Source organism: Pseudophryne corroboree, chromosome 2 (genome assembly GCF_028390025.1).
Source record: "Pseudophryne corroboree isolate aPseCor3 chromosome 2, aPseCor3.hap2, whole genome shotgun sequence".
In the NCBI taxonomy this organism is placed as follows: domain Eukaryota; kingdom Metazoa; phylum Chordata; class Amphibia; order Anura; family Myobatrachidae; genus Pseudophryne; species Pseudophryne corroboree.
The window spans coordinates 544517095-544537195 of NC_086445.1; the positions used below are offsets into that span (position 1 = coordinate 544517095).

The following is a 20101-nucleotide window of genomic DNA, read 5'->3' on the forward strand; positions in this document are numbered from 1 at the left end:
TTACAGGGCTTACTTGATACTTGTTTGGTTTGGAACTGTTCTGGATCTGTGAGACTATACAATGACCCGGCACGAGTTACTGAGGTGATAGAAAAAATGTGCAGAATGCTGGCATCCTATGATAATCCCTTACACCTGCTACACCACAGCACAGTGTCACCAGCAAATCAACTCTAGCATGTGCCTGCTGTCTACAGAAAGTCTTGGTGACACTTTTTTAGGAAGCAGACATCTGATATATTATTGGTGTTCACCCTTCTGTACAAAATTACAGGATAATGCCATTTATGGGAAAGCAATTACATTTTCACAATAAGGAAAACGTGTTAAAAATAAAATTGACAAGGCCAGTACTTTGTGCATAAATAACACTTTTTCATATTGTGCAAGCACACAAAAAACTCTGCAAACATCCAGAGCTGGATTAAAATACGATAGGGCCCTAGGCAGAATACTGGTTCGGGGCCAAACCAGTGTGTGAGTATGTAATAAATAAACCATAATGTTAATTTAGCTGCACAAGCAATGTTTTGGATCCAGAAAGTGTCCTTTTTCAAGCTAAATTAAACCAGCTGCATTTTGTATACAGAAATGGTGTCAAAAGCAGCTGCATTAGTGACGTCATGGTGCCAGAGCTGCAGAGAACTCCACTGCCATGTCTCTCATTATACATGCATAGCCACTGCCTCTTTAACTTGAATTATGGCTCCTGTGTCACAATCTGTGCACATTTAAAGAATAGATTTAAAATCTTGGTAGTGGTGGTTCACAGGTAAGTCCACAGGTGAGCATGTGGCCCCTTAGGGACTACCAGGCCACAGGTAGCCGCTTACAATGCCTTATGGTTGATATAGTTGTGCATCCACCCATATCAAGTTTATTCTACATCTTCAGCTGGCAAATACTTACGTGGGGTGATGGAAGGGACAGCCCAGTGTAGACTGAGAACATTAATGGGCCTATTCATGGTGTTAATTATCGTAAAGTTAAGTATCCTCAGGTAATTAAGTTGCTGCAAGTAGCAGTGGTGGATGTCAAATCACTGCAGCAGTTAAACATTGCTCCGGTGTGGAGTCAGTTGTCCCTGCTGTGATTCCTATAACTGCTACTTAGCGGTGAAACTTAGCACTGCTGAGACTGACCCGTGCTACTGCACATGCACAGTGTCGGACTGGAGCATGAAGGGCCCACCGGGGGTATGCAGTGATAGGGCCCCATGATTAGAGGTGTGGCCAGCCTCCAAGGGGTTGTGGCCAGACACGACAGAGGTTTGGCTAACCATTGACTCCTTGATAATTTATATAGTAATTAATAGTGATGTGCACCGGACATTTTTCGGGTTTTGTGTTTTGGTCTTGGATTCGGTTCCGCGGACGTGTTTTGGATTCGGACGCGTTTAGGCAAAACCTCCCTGAAAATGTTTTGTCGGATTCGGGTGTGTTTTGGATTCGGGTGTTTTTTTACAAAAAACCCTCAAAAACAGCTTAAATCATATGTAGAGTGACCTTTATTATAAGAAATGTATATATGTATGTATATATTTATAATTGGTAAATTATAGTGTGAAATGTTAATGTATATATACCTTGCTACAGTGCAAAATATATAAAGGGGAGGCTGTAAAGTGGGGTGTATTATAGATATAATATTGAATGTGTGAGGTAACAGAGACTGGAATGGCTCGTGGGACAGTACAGTGGACGACAGGCTCGAGGAAACTCCGGGGGGGAAGAGACGGTTACCCAGGAGGCTGGAGACGAGTATAAAGAGGCAGAGGAGTGCGACACGACGACGGTTGCAGCTACGAGCAGGAGGATGGATGGTGGAGCCGCTATTTGCATTTCTGAGAATACTCACCTGAAAGCAGGGGGAGAGTGATCGTGGATCCGACCGCAGAGAGAGTGACCCTGGAGCCGCGGGAGCCGCCAGCGGAGAGGGTGACAGCCAGACCGACAGCCTTGACTAAAGGGGGAGATTGATCGTGGATCTGACTGCGGAGAGAGTGATCCCGGGAGCCGCAGCAGAGAGAGTGACAGCCGGGACGACAGCCGTTTCTCCGGAAACTGAAGGGTAGTGATCGGGACATTGTGAGGTACAGTAACCAGCCGGCAACGGGGGCGGACATATCCCTTGCTGTAAAGCATAATAGGCTGCCAGTTACCTGACGAGTACCCTGGTGGGAGGATCTCCTTCAGAGACTGCCTACAAAGGTGTCCCCTCCAAAGGTCAATAAGATTAATTATTATCAGAATAGCAATACTATAGGATGCGGACAATTATACTTCTCCATCGATGAGCATCATATACCATCATACTAGCGGTATTAACAGCTTTGCTAGTCTGTGAAGCATTATCTATTAACTATACCAGAACCTTGGTAACTTAATCGCATATCCATCCCCGGCATAGACTGATCCTGTGGTATACTGCCATAGGGAAAAAGATTACACCTAGAGTATGGAGATTTCTGAAATATATATAATTTAAATGAGAAATTTCATTAATGGTTCCAGGAAATAAACTAACGATACTTACCTTATAAGTTGCATGGACATCTGAAGAAAGTACAGCTACACTAAAAGAAAGAAGAACAGAGTATTAAAATAAGGATAGGACGTTACATCTTTATTATATACACGCTCGATATATTGCAAGGAATAAACTACTGCATTGCTAAATGAAAATATGTTAAATAATATACTACATTAAAGGAGACTCCAAACATCCCATTAATGATTGGCAGCTGTTAAATACTACTAGATATTGTCAGTACGCCGACTGATCGAAATAGACTGAGTTTCACGGTGTGGGCATTAGTGCAAGCCCATTAGTTAATTAGCTGCGACAGTGGATCGAGTAATGATACGAGCCTACTTCAGAAATCAACCAGTCGTTACCACAAATAAAATAAATTGACTTCTCTAGTTGGAGATTACAACACAGCAATTAAATTCAGTGCACTAACATCATATATTTGCAAATATATATCTCTAGAAGAAGAGGGACTATAGTGGAGGGGAAGTATAGTATATGATTGTTAAGATTGTCAATGTAGCATTATTGTTATATGTATACTTATAGTTAACGCTAGAACACATGTAATATTTTGAAATAATATATACTATTATTATTATTCAAAGTAAACTGTATGATATTTACAAAATCTCATGTGGTCAAATCATTCCTGAGCTAAGTATCCTGTTATAGTAACGAAGGTGCAGATATCCAGTAATTCAAGTAAGTGAATGTAATGTTATTTTAAATTGTATATATAATATTGAAAGCACCCAGACTACATTGGAACAACATATATACTAAATAATAGGGGTTTCTCAGATTTTCCCCGTCTGCCAAACTTCGTGAGCAGACTAAAGGTCTGAGTGGAGGCACTAGCTCTGAAGGACAAATACTTGAAATAAACCAAGGCCTACACTGGAGGCACTGCTGAGATCTTTAACCGTTTCAGGATCAACTAGATATCCACGATGGAGGTCATCAATGAAAACAGCATATACCAATGGTGTGTAGAACACAAGATTAATACTCGATGCAGTCTGGGTATAGTAGGAGACCTTACTGGAGTTACTGATGATGAAGTGATTACAGAGGCACTGAAATTGTGTGGTGTGCGGGTCCCCTTATTGGTGGACAAGTGGAAGGGAACGATAGACGATATTATAGCAGTATTAATCACAACACAGGATTACTTGGATCCTTCACTAATACCGATCAACATATTAGTAGGAGGAACTTCAGGTCGAAGGTGTCAGATAATATGGCCAAAAAGAACTGAAGAGAGAGATGGAGAGGCTACCGAAGCCGTAAATACAAGCAAAGAGACAGATCCTCAAGGGAACGATGCCACTGGCAACGGTGATAATTCACAGCTCAAGACAACAGTAGGTGAATCTATAGAACCCCAGGTTGAAACCGTTATGGATAAAGTAGTGAGCCAATTTGAAAGGTGGCACTATGAAGGAGGCTATAGGAGATTACGAGTATTCTCTGGCGTGATACCTGTACCGACTGGAGAAGAAGGTTACGATGCATGGCGTGAGGCTGCCATTCAACATTCAGAGGAATGGCGGTGCCCCGAATATATTAAGAAGCAGAGGATTGTTGAAAGTCTAAGGGGCCCCGCCATGGGGATAATACATGCTACTCGACGCAGCAACACTAATGCAACATTGAAGGATTACTTTAATGCGTTAGACTATTCATTTGGAACTATTGAAGACATTGGAGACATATTGGCCCGATTAAATAATACTTACCAAGAACCCTCAGAACCACTCACTAATTTTATATACCGATTGGATAAAATATTGTATAAACTCCTGGATAAAGGAGGGATAGAGCAATCGGAAATGGATGAACGTCGATTAAAGCACTTATTGCGAGGGGCACTGACCTCAAGCCCAGTAGCTCAGAGACTTAGATGTAGTGGGGCTCGAGATCGTCCACCTACATTGAGTGAACTCATTAAAGATGTGAAATTAGAGGAGGTCCAAATTGACAATAGAGAAAAAAATATCAAGAGGGTGAAAGTGGTAGTACCAACTGTAGTATCCCCAATCCCTGATGTCACCTTATCACATGATCGAATGTGTAAACTTTTAGAAGAACAAAATAAAAAGTTAGATCAACTGATAACAGTGCACAGCCGTATTCCGTCACCAGTGAACCGAGGGAGAGGGAGAGGAATGAATCGACGGGGGGATAATAGAGATCACATAATCTGCTACAGATGTGGTCAGATGGGACATAGATCTTTTGAGTGCCCACAAATTGGAAATTATGGAAGAAACCACCCCAACCCCGTTGGAAATCAGAATGTTAATCATCCGGAAAACCAGGAAGGGACGTTGATGACCCCCGCATCAACTCCCGAACTATAGTGGTGTGCGCAATGGGGAATACTCAGTGGCCTATGACCATCCCCGATGGAATGATGGGAAAGGCCCCCATGGTACAAGCCATCATAAATGGTCATCCGTGTATGGTACTGCTAGATAGTGGGTCACAGGTTTCGATAATTTTCGAAAGTTGGTATCGGCAATTTCTATCCAACCTTCACATCTCACCTGTCGATGGATTAGCGATATGGGGACTTAGTGATCAAAAATATCCCTATTTAGGATATGTTGTGACCAACATTGAATTCCATCCCCTATTAACCTCGGATCCAGCAACCCCGTTACCATTCATAGCACTGGTGTGTCCGGACCCCCCAGGAGATAGGGATGCTGTACCTGTTATAATTGGCACAAATTCAAATTTGTTTAAGACGTTATCAGACTGGTGTCTATCTCAATATAGATCCTTATATCATAAACCTGAGGAAGATTTATGCTCACCACAAAGAGATAAAGTCAACGACTTTGCAGACACATACCTTATCCATAACACTAACTTCGTTGAGGGGAACTGTGAACCTTTTCTTACGAAATTGCAACTTTGTTTCAAGGACAGTGATCTACCATTGCAAGAAAAACAACGAATAATAGACGAACTATTGGTCAGAAGAACTGTTTTTTCAATAGAAGAATGGGATCTGGGCACTGCCTTAGGAGTAGAACATAGGATTACTTTAAATGATCTCACCCCTTTCAGGGAACGGTCTCGGCGATTGGCTCCAGCCGACTTCGATGACGTGCGTCAACATTTGAAACAGCTACTTGAAAATCATGTGATAGCTGACTCAGAAAGCCCTTATGCCTCTCCGATTGTGGTAGCACGAAAAAAGAATGGTGACATCAGGTTATGCATAGATTACCGCACTTTGAACAGTAGAACTATTGCTGATCAATACACTGTACCTAGAGTAGATGAAGCACTGGACTGCTTACAAGGTAGTAAATGGTTTTCAGTATTGGATATGAGGTGCGGTTACTACCAAATCCCGATGAAAGCGGAAGATAGGGCTAAGACTGCATTCATCTGCCCTATTGGATTTTTTGAGTTCCTCAAGATGCCTCAGGGAGTAAAAGGGGCACCTGCCACGTTTCAACGCACAATGGAACAAACGGTAGGAGACATGTGCTACCGGGAAGTACTCGTTTATTTAGACGACATTATTGTTTTCGGAAAAACACTGGATGAACATAATGCTCGGTTGTTGAAAGTATTAGATCGGCTTCAACAAAAGGGGTTGAAATTGTCTATTGACAAATGTAAATTTTGTCAGACTACTGTCAAATACTTAGGACATATAGTAAATCGAGAAGGGATTGCTACGGACCCTGAGAAAACGGAAGCTGTAATGCGGTGGCCCCGACCGAAGAATCTGAAGGACCTACGTTCATTTCTGGGGTTCTGTGGTTACTATAGGCGGTTTGTACCACAGTACTCCCGGATAGCTAGGCCCCTTACGGAATTGACTAAAGGTTATCCCACGAGCCGAGGTAGTAGTCGGAACAAAAGCAATAGTACATCTAACCGTTTCTTTAAGCCTCAGGAGGAATTCGGGGATAGATGGACTGGAATATGTGAGGATGCATTTCTAAGGCTTAAATATTGTTTGACACATTCACCGGTGTTGGCTTATGCAGATCCAACCCAACCATATGAGTTACACATAGATGCATCATTTGATGGATTAGGAGGAGTATTATACCAGAGATCACAAGGAAGATTGAGACCTATTGCCTATATCAGCCGGGGATTATCAGAAAGTGAGAGAAAATATGCAGTGCACAAACTTGAGTTCCTCGCTTTGAAGTGGGCAGTAGTTGAAAAATTTCATGACTACCTGTACGGAACAAATTTTACCATCTATACAGATAATAACCCGTTGACGTATATAAATTCCACTGCCCGTCTGGACGCCACTGGACATCGTTGGTTGGCCGCATTGGCCAATTACTACTTCACATTAAAATATAGACCTGGGATAAGTAATGTTGACGCGGATGCTTTATCCAGATTACCGAATCCTACTGTTAATAGTGTCGATGATGAATGGATAGAAGTCCCAGCACCAGCTATGCAAGGACTATGTCATCAGATGATCTGTCTAAGAGGAGAACCACAAGATATTGTCATTTCATTGGGAGCATCTGATACAGCTTTACCTTTAATGTATTGTTGGATATCCCAGGCTGAGATGGGAGGGTTGGAAGTATTATCCAAAGAACAACTACGGGCTGCTCAACTACGAGATACTAATATTGCAATGGCAATAGATTGTCTAAATAACCGTCATAGGAATACAGATGGAGTAGTATTATCTAATAAAACAAAAGTTTTGTTAAGACAGCGGAAAAGATTAATTTTTAAGAAAGGGGTCCTCTACAGAAAGACAGAGGGTAAGACAGGAAAATTCCGTTGTCAACTGGTATTACCTGAGGATTATATTGCCATGGTGTTACACTCCCTACATGACTGCCATGGCCATTTAGGATACGAGAAGACACGACTATTGATCGCTGAAAGGATATACTGGCCCTATATGAATAGGGATATTGAAGCCTACTGTAGAGATTGTCGGAATTGTATACTGAGAAAGTCGATACCAGTGCCGTCAGCCCGATTGATTAATCTGGACAGCTCAGGACCCTTAGAGCTAGTATGTATCGATTTCTTGTCACTGGAGGATCCTACTGGAAGAGACAGTCACATATTGGTAGCTACTGACCATTTCACCCGATACGCTCAAGCGTATGTCACTGTGGATCAAAAGGCTATAACAGTAGCTAAGACATTATGGGAGAAGTTTTTCGTACATTACGGACTACCGGCTCGAATACACACGGATCAAGGGAGAGAGTTCGAAAGTAAATTGATCCAAGAGCTGTGCTTATGTTGTGGAATAAGGAAATCAAGAACATCACCCTATCACCCTCAGGGAGACCCACAACCCGAACGTTTTAATCGAACTCTTCTTGACATGTTGGGAACTCTGAATCCACGTGACAAAATTCAGTGGAAAAGACACGTTTGTAGACTTGTACATGCTTATAATTGTACCGTAAATGACTCTACCGGATATTCACCTTATGTATTGATGTTTGGACGAGAAGCTAGGCTGCCTATTGATATTTGTCTTGGGACTAATGTTAGTGATATTAATTCTGGTATTCCAACCCATACTCAGTATGTAAAACGATTGAGGAAAGATTTAAAAGACGCCTTTGATCTGGCTCACAACGCTTCCAAGAAAAGAGGTGAACAAAATAAACAGAGATATGATAATAAGGTGGTTGAACAGGTATTACTGCCTGGAGACAGAGTACTGCTTCGACGTTTAGGAGCTCCTAGACGACAAAAATTAGCGAATCGTTGGAAGGAATCACCATATACTGTCATCAAACAACTACCTGGTATCCCGGTCTATCAATTAAAACCAGAAAAACATGATGGTCCGATTGTTACTTATCATCGAAATCACCTATTACCCGTCGGCCAAAACATTCCTTTTGAAGATAATATGGATATGGGTCGATCAGTGGTGGTGAAAGAGGACCATATCCCTAAGAGAGTAAAGAATCCCTCCAGTTCATACGAATCCAGTGAAACCATACCAATCGAGCTGAGTGAATAGGGAGCGGGGTACTTCTATTGTGATGAGTATCCTAGTACTCATAGAGAAATAGAAAGAAGAGATATTAACACAGGAAAAGAAACTCAAAGAAAAGAATCATATGACAATGAAGGACTCACTTACGAGTGGGGAAGACCTCTTGACAATGTACTGGTAGAGGATAGTAATGACCTTAGTTGGGATGAAATAACCGATGCGTCCATTGTCATTGAGGATAATTACGGAAGGGAAACCACCCCTATGCCTCAAAGAGTTCGACCACTTCGGACACATAGGCCACCTTTAATGCTAACTTATGATCGTCTGGGAAGTCCTAGTGAAGAACCCCGAGCTGTTCATTCAACTACAATAATGCCATGGCCATACTTCAATAATAATAGTAACTTATGGCCGGAGAGACCATTACTAGAGTGGTACCCAAGAGAGTATGAGAATTATGATGGTGACAGGTAGATATAAGAGAGATCAATACCTGCCACCAGGGGGAGGAGTGTAGAGTGACCTTTATTATAAGAAATGTATATATGTATGTATATATTTATAATTGGTAAATTATAGTGTGAAATGTTAATGTATATATACCTTGCTACAGTGCAAAATATATAAAGGGGAGGCTGTAAAGTGGGGTGTATTATAGATATAATATTGAATGTGTGAGGTAACAGAGACTGGAATGGCTCGTGGGACAGTACAGTGGACGACAGGCTCGAGGAAACTCCGGGGGGGAAGAGACGGTTACCCAGGAGGCTGGAGACGAGTATAAAGAGGCAGAGGAGTGCAACACGACGACGGTTGCAGCTACGAGCAGGAGGATGGATGCTGGAGCCGCTATTTGCATTTCTGAGAATACTCACCTGAAAGCAGGGGGAGAGTGATCGTGGATCCGACCGCAGAGAGAGTGACCCTGGAGCCGCGGGAGCCGCCAGCGGAGAGGGTGACAGCCAGACCGACAGCCTTGACTAAAGGGGGAGATTGATCGTGGATCTGACTGCGGAGAGAGTGATCCCGGGAGCCGCAGCAGAGAGAGTGACAGCCGGGACGACAGCCGTTTCTCCGGAAACTGAAGGGTAGTGATCGGGACATTGTGAGGTACAGTAACCAGCCGGCAACGGGGGCGGACATATCCCTTGCTGTAAAGCATAATAGGCTGCCAGTTACCTGACGAGTACCCTGGTGGGAGGATCTCCTTCAGAGACTGCCTACAAAGGTGTCCCCTCCAAAGGTCAATAAGATTAATTATTATCAGAATAGCAATACTATAGGATGCGGACAATTATACTTCTCCATCGATGAGCATCATATACCATCATACTAGCGGTATTAACAGCTTTGCTAGTCTGTGAAGCATTATCTATTAACTATACCAGAACCTTGGTAACTTAATCGCATATCCATCCCCGGCATAGACTGATCCTGTGGTATACTGCCATAGGGAAAAAGATTACACCTAGAGTATGGAGATTTCTGAAATATATATAATTTAAATGAGAAATTTCATTAATGGTTCCAGGAAATAAACTAACGATACTTACCTTATAAGTTGCATGGACATCTGAAGAAAGTACAGCTACACTAAAAGAAAGAAGAACAGAGTATTAAAATAAGGATAGGACGTTACATCTTTATTATATACACGCTCGATATATTGCAAGGAATAAACTACTGCATTGCTAAATGAAAATATGTTAAATAATATACTACATTAAAGGAGACTCCAAACATCCCATTAATGATTGGCAGCTGTTAAATACTACTAGATATTGTCAGTACGCCGACTGATCGAAATAGACTGAGTTTCACGGTGTGGGCATTAGTGCAAGCCCATTAGTTAATTAGCTGCGACAGTGGATCGAGTAATGATACGAGCCTACTTCAGAAATCAACCAGTCGTTACCACAAATAAAATAAATTGACTTCTCTAGTTGGAGATTACAACACAGCAATTAAATTCAGTGCACTAACATCATATATTTGCAAATATATATCTCTAGAAGAAGAGGGACTATAGTGGAGGGGAAGTATAGTATATGATTGTTAAGATTGTCAATGTAGCATTATTGTTATATGTATACTTATAGTTAACGCTAGAACACATGTAATATTTTGAAATAATATATACTATTATTATTATTCAAAGTAAACTGTATGATATTTACAAAATCTCATGTGGTCAAATCATTCCTGAGCTAAGTATCCTGTTATAGTAACGAAGGTGCAGATATCCAGTAATTCAAGTAAGTGAATGTAATGTTATTTTAAATTGTATATATAATATTGAAAGCACCCAGACTACATTGGAACAACATATATACTAAATAATAGGGGTTTCTCAGATTTTCCCCGTCTGCCAAACTTCGTGAGCAGACTAAAGGTCTGAGTGGAGGCACTAGCTCTGAAGGACAAATACTTGAAATAAACCAAGGCCTACACTGGAGGCACTGCTGAGATCTTTAACCGTTTCAGGATCAACTAGATATCCACGATGGAGGTCATCAATGAAAACAGCATATACCAATGGTGTGTAGAACACAAGATTAATACTCGATGCAGTCTGGGTATAGTAGGAGACCTTACTGGAGTTACTGATGATGAAGTGATTACAGAGGCACTGAAATTGTGTGGTGTGCGGGTCCCCTTATTGGTGGACAAGTGGAAGGGAACGATAGACGATATTATAGCAGTATTAATCACAACACAGGATTACTTGGATCCTTCACTAATACCGATCAACATATTAGTAGGAGGAACTTCAGGTCGAAGGTGTCAGATAATATGGCCAAAAAGAACTGAAGAGAGAGACGGAGAGGCTACCGAAGCCGTAAATACAAGCAAAGAGACAGATCCTCAAGGGAACGATGCCACTGGCAACGGTGATAATTCACAGCTCAAGACAACAGTAGGTGAATCTATAGAACCCCAGGTTGAAACCGTTATGGATAAAGTAGTGAGCCAATTTGAAAGGTGGCACTATGAAGGAGGCTATAGGAGATTACGAGTATTCTCTGGCGTGATACCTGTACCGACTGGAGAAGAAGGTTACGATGCATGGCGTGAGGCTGCCATTCAACATTCAGAGGAATGGCGGTGCCCCGAATATATTAAGAAGCAGAGGATTGTTGAAAGTCTAAGGGGCCCCGCCATGGGGATAATACATGCTACTCGACGCAGCAACACTAATGCAACATTTAAGGATTACTTTAATGCGTTAGACTATTCATTTGGAACTATTGAAGACATTGGAGACATATTGGCCCGATTAAATAATACTTACCAAGAACCCTCAGAACCACTCACTAATTTTATATACCGATTGGATAAAATATTGTATAAACTCCTGGATAAAGGAGGGATAGAGCAATCGGAAATGGATGAACGTCGATTAAAGCACTTATTGCGAGGGGCACTGACCTCAAGCCCAGTAGCTCAGAGACTTAGATGTAGTGGGGCTCGAGATCGTCCACCTACATTGAGTGAACTCATTAAAGATGTGAAATTAGAGGAGGTCCAAATTGACAATAGAGAAAAAAATATCAAGAGGGTGAAAGTGGTAGTACCAACTGTAGTATCCCCAATCCCTGATGTCACCTTATCACATGATCGAATGTGTAAACTTTTAGAAGAACAAAATAAAAAGTTAGATCAACTGATAACAGTGCACAGCCGTATTCCGTCACCAGTGAACCGAGGGAGAGGGAGAGGAATGAATCGACGGGGGGATAATAGAGATCACATAATCTGCTACAGATGTGGTCAGATGGGACATAGATCTTTTGAGTGCCCACAAATTGGAAATTATGGAAGAAACCACCCCAACCCCGTTGGAAATCAGAATGTTAATCATCCGGAAAACCAGGAAGGGACGTTGATGACCCCCGCATCAACTCCCGAACTATAGTGGTGTGCGCAATGGGGAATACTCAGTGGCCTATGACCATCCCCGATGGAATGATGGGAAAGGCCCCCATGGTACAAGCCATCATAAATGGTCATCCGTGTATGGTACTGCTAGATAGTGGGTCACAGGTTTCGATAATTTTCGAAAGTTGGTATCGGCAATTTCTATCCGACCTTCACATCTCACCTGTCGATGGATTAGCGATATGGGGACTTAGTGATCAAAAATATCCCTATTTAGGATATGTTGTGACCAACATTGAATTCCATCCCCTATTAACCTCGGATCCAGCAACCCCGTTACCATTCATAGCACTGGTGTGTCCGGACCCCCCAGGAGATAGGGATGCTGTACCTGTTATAATTGGCACAAATTCAAATTTGTTTAAGACGTTATCAGACTGGTGTCTATCTCAATATAGATCCTTATATCATAAACCTGAGGAAGATTTATGCTCACCACAAAGAGATAAAGTCAACGACTTTGCAGACACATACCTTATCCATAACACTAACTTCGTTGAGGGGAACTGTGAACCTTTTCTTACGAAATTGCAACTTTGTTTCAAGGACAGTGATCTACCATTGCAAGAAAAACAACGAATAATAGACGAACTATTGGTCAGAAGAACTGTTTTTTCAATAGAAGAATGGGATCTGGGCACTGCCTTAGGAGTAGAACATAGGATTACTTTAAATGATCTCACCCCTTTCAGGGAACGGTCTCGGCGATTGGCTCCAGCCGACTTCGATGACGTGCGTCAACATTTGAAACAGCTACTTGAAAATCATGTGATAGCTGACTCAGAAAGCCCTTATGCCTCTCCGATTGTGGTAGCACGAAAAAAGAATGGTGACATCAGGTTATGCATAGATTACCGCACTTTGAACAGTAGAACTATTGCTGATCAATACACTGTACCTAGAGTAGATGAAGCACTGGACTGCTTACAAGGTAGTAAATGGTTTTCAGTATTGGATATGAGGTGCGGTTACTACCAAATCCCGATGAAAGCGGAAGATAGGGCTAAGACTGCATTCATCTGCCCTATTGGATTTTTTGAGTTCCTCAAGATGCCTCAGGGAGTAAAAGGGGCACCTGCCACGTTTCAACGCACAATGGAACAAACGGTAGGAGACATGTGCTACCGGGAAGTACTCGTTTATTTAGACGACATTATTGTTTTCGGAAAAACACTGGATGAACATAATGCTCGGTTGTTGAAAGTATTAGATCGGCTTCAACAAAAGGGGTTGAAATTGTCTATTGACAAATGTAAATTTTGTCAGACTACTGTCAAATACTTAGGACATATAGTAAATCGAGAAGGGATTGCTACGGACCCTGAGAAAACGGAAGCTGTAATGCGGTGGCCCCGACCGAAGAATCTGAAGGACCTACGTTCATTTCTGGGGTTCTGTGGTTACTATAGGCGGTTTGTACCACAGTACTGCCGGATAGCTAGGCCCCTTACGGAATTGACTAAAGGTTATCCCACGAGCCGAGGTAGTAGTCGGAACAAAAGCAATAGTACATCTAACCGTTTCTTTAAGCCTCAGGAGGAATTCGGGGATAGATGGACTGGAATATGTGAGGATGCATTTCTAAGGCTTAAATATTGTTTGACACATTCACCGGTGTTGGCTTATGCAGATCCAACCCAACCATATGAGTTACACATAGATGCATCATTTGATGGATTAGGAGGAGTATTATACCAGAGATCACAAGGAAGATTGAGACCTATTGCCTATATCAGCCGGGGATTATCAGAAAGTGAGAGAAAATATGCAGTGCACAAACTTGAGTTCCTCGCTTTGAAGTGGGCAGTAGTTGAAAAATTTCATGACTACCTGTACGGAACAAATTTTACCATCTATACAGATAATAACCCGTTGACGTATATAAATTCCACTGCCCGTCTGGACGCCACTGGACATCGTTGGTTGGCCGCATTGGCCAATTACTACTTCACATTAAAATATAGACCTGGGATAAGTAATGTTGACGCGGATGCTTTATCCAGATTACCGAATCCTACTGTTAATAGTGTCGATGATGAATGGATAGAAGTCCCAGCACCAGCTATGCAAGGACTATGTCATCAGATGATCTGTCTAAGAGGAGAACCACAAGATATTGTCATTTCATTGGGAGCATCTGATACAGCTTTACCTTTAATGTATTGTTGGATATCCCAGGCTGAGATGGGAGGGTTGGAAGTATTATCCAAAGAACAACTACGGGCTGCTCAACTACGAGATACTAATATTGCAATGGCAATAGATTGTCTAAATAACCGTCATAGGAATACAGATGGAGTAGTATTATCTAATAAAACAAAAGTTTTGTTAAGACAGCGGAAAAGATTAATTTTTAAGAAAGGGGTCCTCTACAGAAAGACAGAGGGTAAGACAGGAAAATTCCGTTGTCAACTGGTATTACCTGAGGATTATATTGCCATGGTGTTACACTCCCTACATGACTGCCATGGCCATTTAGGATACGAGAAGACACGACTATTGATCGCTGAAAGGATATACTGGCCCTATATGAATAGGGATATTGAAGCCTACTGTAGAGATTGTCGGAATTGTATACTGAGAAAGTCGATACCAGTGCCGTCAGCCCGATTGATTAATCTGGACAGCTCAGGACCCTTAGAGCTAGTATGTATCGATTTCTTGTCACTGGAGGATCCTACTGGAAGAGACAGTCACATATTGGTAGCTACTGACCATTTCACCCGATACGCTCAAGCGTATGTCACTGTGGATCAAAAGGCTATAACAGTAGCTAAGACATTATGGGAGAAGTTTTTCGTACATTACGGACTACCGGCTCGAATACACACGGATCAAGGGAGAGAGTTCGAAAGTAAATTGATCCAAGAGCTGTGCTTATGTTGTGGAATAAGGAAATCAAGAACATCACCCTATCACCCTCAGGGAGACCCACAACCCGAACGTTTTAATCGAACTCTTCTTGACATGTTGGGAACTCTGAATCCACGTGACAAAATTCAGTGGAAAAGACACGTTTGTAGACTTGTACATGCTTATAATTGTACCGTAAATGACTCTACCGGATATTCACCTTATGTATTGATGTTTGGACGAGAAGCTAGGCTGCCTATTGATATTTGTCTTGGGACTAATGTTAGTGATATTAATTCTGGTATTCCAACCCATACTCAGTATGTAAAACGATTGAGGAAAGATTTAAAAGACGCCTTTGATCTGGCTCACAACGCTTCCAAGAAAAGAGGTGAACAAAATAAACAGAGATATGATAATAAGGTGGTTGAACAGGTATTACTGCCTGGAGACAGAGTACTGCTTCGACGTTTAGGAGCTCCTAGACGACAAAAATTAGCGAATCGTTGGAAGGAATCACCATATACTGTCATCAAACAACTACCTGGTATCCCGGTCTATCAATTAAAACCAGAAAAACATGATGGTCCGATTGTTACTTATCATCGAAATCACCTATTACCCGTCGGCCAAAACATTCCTTTTGAAGATAATATGGATATGGGTCGATCAGTGGTGGTGAAAGAGGACCATATCCCTAAGAGAGTAAAGAATCCCTCCAGTTCATACGAATCCAGTGAAACCATACCAATCGAGCTGAGTGAAGAGGGAGCGGGGTACTTCTATTGTGATGAGTATCCTAGTACTCATAGAGAAATAGAAAGAAGAGATATTAACACAGGAAAAGAAACTCAAAGAAAAGAATCATATGACAATGAAGGACTCACTTACGAGTGGGGAAGACCTCTTGACAATGTACTGGTAGAGGATAGTAATGACCTTAGTTGGGATGAAATAACCGATGGGTCCATTGTCATTGAGGATAATTACGGAAGGGAAACCACCCCTATGCCTCAAAGAGTTCGACCACTTCGGACACATAGGCCACCTTTAATGCTAACTTATGATCGTCTGGGAAGTCCTAGTGAAGAACCCCGAGCTGTTCATTCAACTACAATAATGCCATGGCCATACTTCAATAATAATAGTAACTTATGGCCGGAGAGACCATTACTAGAGTGGTACCCAAGAGAGTATGAGAATTATGATGGTGACAGGTAGATATAAGAGAGATCAATACCTGCCACCAGGGGGAGGAGTGTAGAGTGACCTTTATTATAAGAAATGTATATATGTATGTATATATTTATAATTGGTAAATTATAGTGTGAAATGTTAATGTATATATACCTTGCTACAGTGCAAAATATATAAAGGGGAGGCTGTAAAGTGGGGTGTATTATAGATATAATATTGAATGTGTGAGGTAACAGAGACTGGAATGGCTCGTGGGACAGTACAGTGGACGACAGGCTCGAGGAAACTCCGGGGGGGAAGAGACGGTTACCCAGGAGGCTGGAGACGAGTATAAAGAGGCAGAGGAGTGCGACACGACGACGGTTGCAGCTACGAGCAGGAGGATGGATGGTGGAGCCGCTATTTGCATTTCTGAGAATACTCACCTGAAAGCAGGGGGAGAGTGATCGTGGATCCGACCGCAGAGAGAGTGACCCTGGAGCCGCGGGAGCCGCCAGCGGAGAGGGTGACAGCCAGACCGACAGCCTTGACTAAAGGGGGAGATTGATCGTGGATCTGACTGCGGAGAGAGTGATCCCGGGAGCCGCAGCAGAGAGAGTGACAGCCGGGACGACAGCCGTTTCTCCGGAAACTGAAGGGTAGTGATCGGGACATTGTGAGGTACAGTAACCAGCCGGCAACGGGGGCGGACATATCCCTTGCTGTAAAGCATAATAGGCTGCCAGTTACCTGACGAGTACCCTGGTGGGAGGATCTCCTTCAGAGACTGCCTACAAAGGTGTCCCCTCCAAAGGTCAATAAGATTAATTATTATCAGAATAGCAATACTATAGGATGCGGACAATTATACTTCTCCATCGATGAGCATCATATACCATCATACTAGCGGTATTAACAGCTTTGCTAGTCTGTGAAGCATTATCTATTAACTATACCAGAACCTTGGTAACTTAATCGCATATCCATCCCCGGCATAGACTGATCCTGTGGTATACTGCCATAGGGAAAAAGATTACACCTAGAGTATGGAGATTTCTGAAATATATATAATTTAAATGAGAAATTTCATTAATGGTTCCAGGAAATAAACTAACGATACTTACCTTATAAGTTGCATGGACATCTGAAGAAAGTACAGCTACACTAAAAGAAAGAAGAACAGAGTATTAAAATAAGGATAGGACGTTACATCTTTATTATATACACGCTCGATATATTGCAAGGAATAAACTACTGCATTGCTAAATGAAAATATGTTAAATAATATACTACATTAAAGGAGACTCCAAACATCCCATTAATGATTGGCAGCTGTTAAATACTACTAGATATTGTCAGTACGCCGACTGATCGAAATAGACTGAGTTTCACGGTGTGGGCATTAGTGCAAGCCCATTAGTTAATTAGCTGCGACAGTGGATCGAGTAATGATACGAGCCTACTTCAGAAATCAACCAGTCGTTACCACAAATAAAATAAATTGACTTCTCTAGTTGGAGATTACAACACAGCAATTAAATTCAGTGCACTAACATCATATATTTGCAAATATATATCTCTAGAAGAAGAGGGACTATAGTGGAGGGGAAGTATAGTATATGATTGTTAAGATTGTCAATGTAGCATTATTGTTATATGTATACTTATAGTTAACGCTAGAACACATGTAATATTTTGAAATAATATATACTATTATTATTATTCAAAGTAAACTGTATGATATTTACAAAATCTCATGTGGTCAAATCATTCCTGAGCTAAGTATCCTGTTATAGTAACGAAGGTGCAGATATCCAGTAATTCAAGTAAGTGAATGTAATGTTATTTTAAATTGTATATATAATATTGAAAGCACCCAGACTACATTGGAACAACATATATACTAAATAATAGGGGTTTCTCAGATTTTCCCCGTCTGCCAAACTTCGTGAGCAGACTAAAGGTCTGAGTGGAGGCACTAGCTCTGAAGGACAAATACTTGAAATAAACCAAGGCCTACACATAGAATTTGGGGGTCATTTTGATCCCATAGTATTATTAACCTCAATAACCATAATTTACACTCATTTCCAGTCTATTCTGAACACCTCACACCTCACAATATTATTTTTAGTCCTAAAATTTGCACCAAGGTCGCTGAATGACTAAGGTAAGCGATCCAAGTGGCCGACACAAACACCTGGCCCATCTAGGAGTGGCACTGCAGTGTCAGACAGGATGGCACTTCAAAAAATAGTCCCCAAACAGCACATGATGCAAAGAAAAAAAGAGGTGCACCAAGGTCGCTGTGTGACTAAGCTAAGCGACCCAAGTGGCCGACACAAACACCTGGCCCATCTAGGAGTGGCACTGCAGTGTCAGACAGGATGGCACTTCAAAAAATAGTCCCAAAACAGCACATGATGCAAAGAAAAAAAGAGGTGCACCAAGGTCGCTGTGTGACTAAGCTAAGCGACCCAAGTGGCCGACACAAACACCTGGCCCATCTAGGAGTGGCACTGCAGTGTCAGACAGGATGGCAGATTTATAAAATAGTCCCCAAACAGCACATGATGCAAAGAAAAAAAGAGGTGCAATGAGGTAGCTGTGTGGCTAAGCTAAGCGACCCAAGTGGCCAACACAAACACCTGGCCCATCTAGGAGTGGCACTGCAGTGTCAGACAGGATGGCAGATTTAAAAAATAGTCCCCAAACAGCACATGATGCAAAGAAAAAAAGAGGTGCAATGAGGTAGCTGTGTGACTAAGCTAAGCGACCCAAGTGGCCGACACAAACACCTGGCCCATCTAGGAGTGGCACTGCAGTGTCAGACAGGATGGCACTTCAAAAAATAGTCCCCAAACAGCACATGATGCAAAGAAAAGAAGAAGTGCACCAAGGTCGCTGTGTGACTAAGCTAAGCGACCCAATTGGCCGACACAAACACCTGGCCCATCTAGGAGTGGCACTGCAGTTTTCTAACGAGAGGATGAGTGCTTCCATCCTCATGTGAATCTGAACCACTAGCCATGAACATAGGCCAGGGCCTCAGCCGTTCCTTGCCACTCCGTGTCGTAAATGGCATATTGGCAAGTTTACGCTTCTCATCAGACGCTTTTAATTTTGATTTTTGGTTATTTTACTGAACTTTTGTTTTTTGGATTTTACATGCTCTCTACTATGACATTGGGCATCGGCCTTGGCAGACGACGTTGATAGCATTTCAACGTCTCGGCCATGACTAGTGGCAGCAGCTTCAGCACGAGGTGGAAGTGGATCTTGATCTTTCCCTATTTTACCCTCCACATTTTTGTTCTCCATTTTTTAATGTGTGGAATTATATGCCAGTAATAAATCAATAGCAATGGCCTACTGTACCTTACTGCTATATATTATATACTGGTGGTCAGCAAAATTCTGCACTGTCCTCCTACTACTGCGCACAACAACTAAAATGCACCACAGGTATGGATGGATAGTATACTTGACGACACAGAGGTAGGTAGAGCAGTGGACTACTGTACCATACTGCTATATATTATATACTGGTGGTCAGCAAAATTATGCACTGTCCTCCTACTACTGCGCACAACAACTAAAATGCACCACAGG

At 42.0% G+C, this 20101-nt stretch overlaps 2 protein-coding genes across 2 annotated transcripts; both read left to right on the forward strand.

Annotated features, from left to right (window-relative positions):
• The first annotated feature begins 3485 nt into the window (after positions 1 to 3485).
• Positions 3486 to 4898, forward strand: LOC135000516 (paraneoplastic antigen Ma3 homolog). Its single transcript, XM_063951510.1, has one exon. The coding sequence runs from the start codon at positions 3486 to 3488 to the stop codon at positions 4896 to 4898; it is 1413 nt and encodes a 470-aa protein (XP_063807580.1).
• Positions 4899 to 11024: 6126 nt separating this feature from the next.
• Positions 11025 to 12437, forward strand: LOC135000532 (paraneoplastic antigen Ma3 homolog). Its single transcript, XM_063951511.1, has one exon. The coding sequence runs from the start codon at positions 11025 to 11027 to the stop codon at positions 12435 to 12437; it is 1413 nt and encodes a 470-aa protein (XP_063807581.1).
• The last annotated feature ends 7664 nt before the right edge of the window (positions 12438 to 20101 follow it).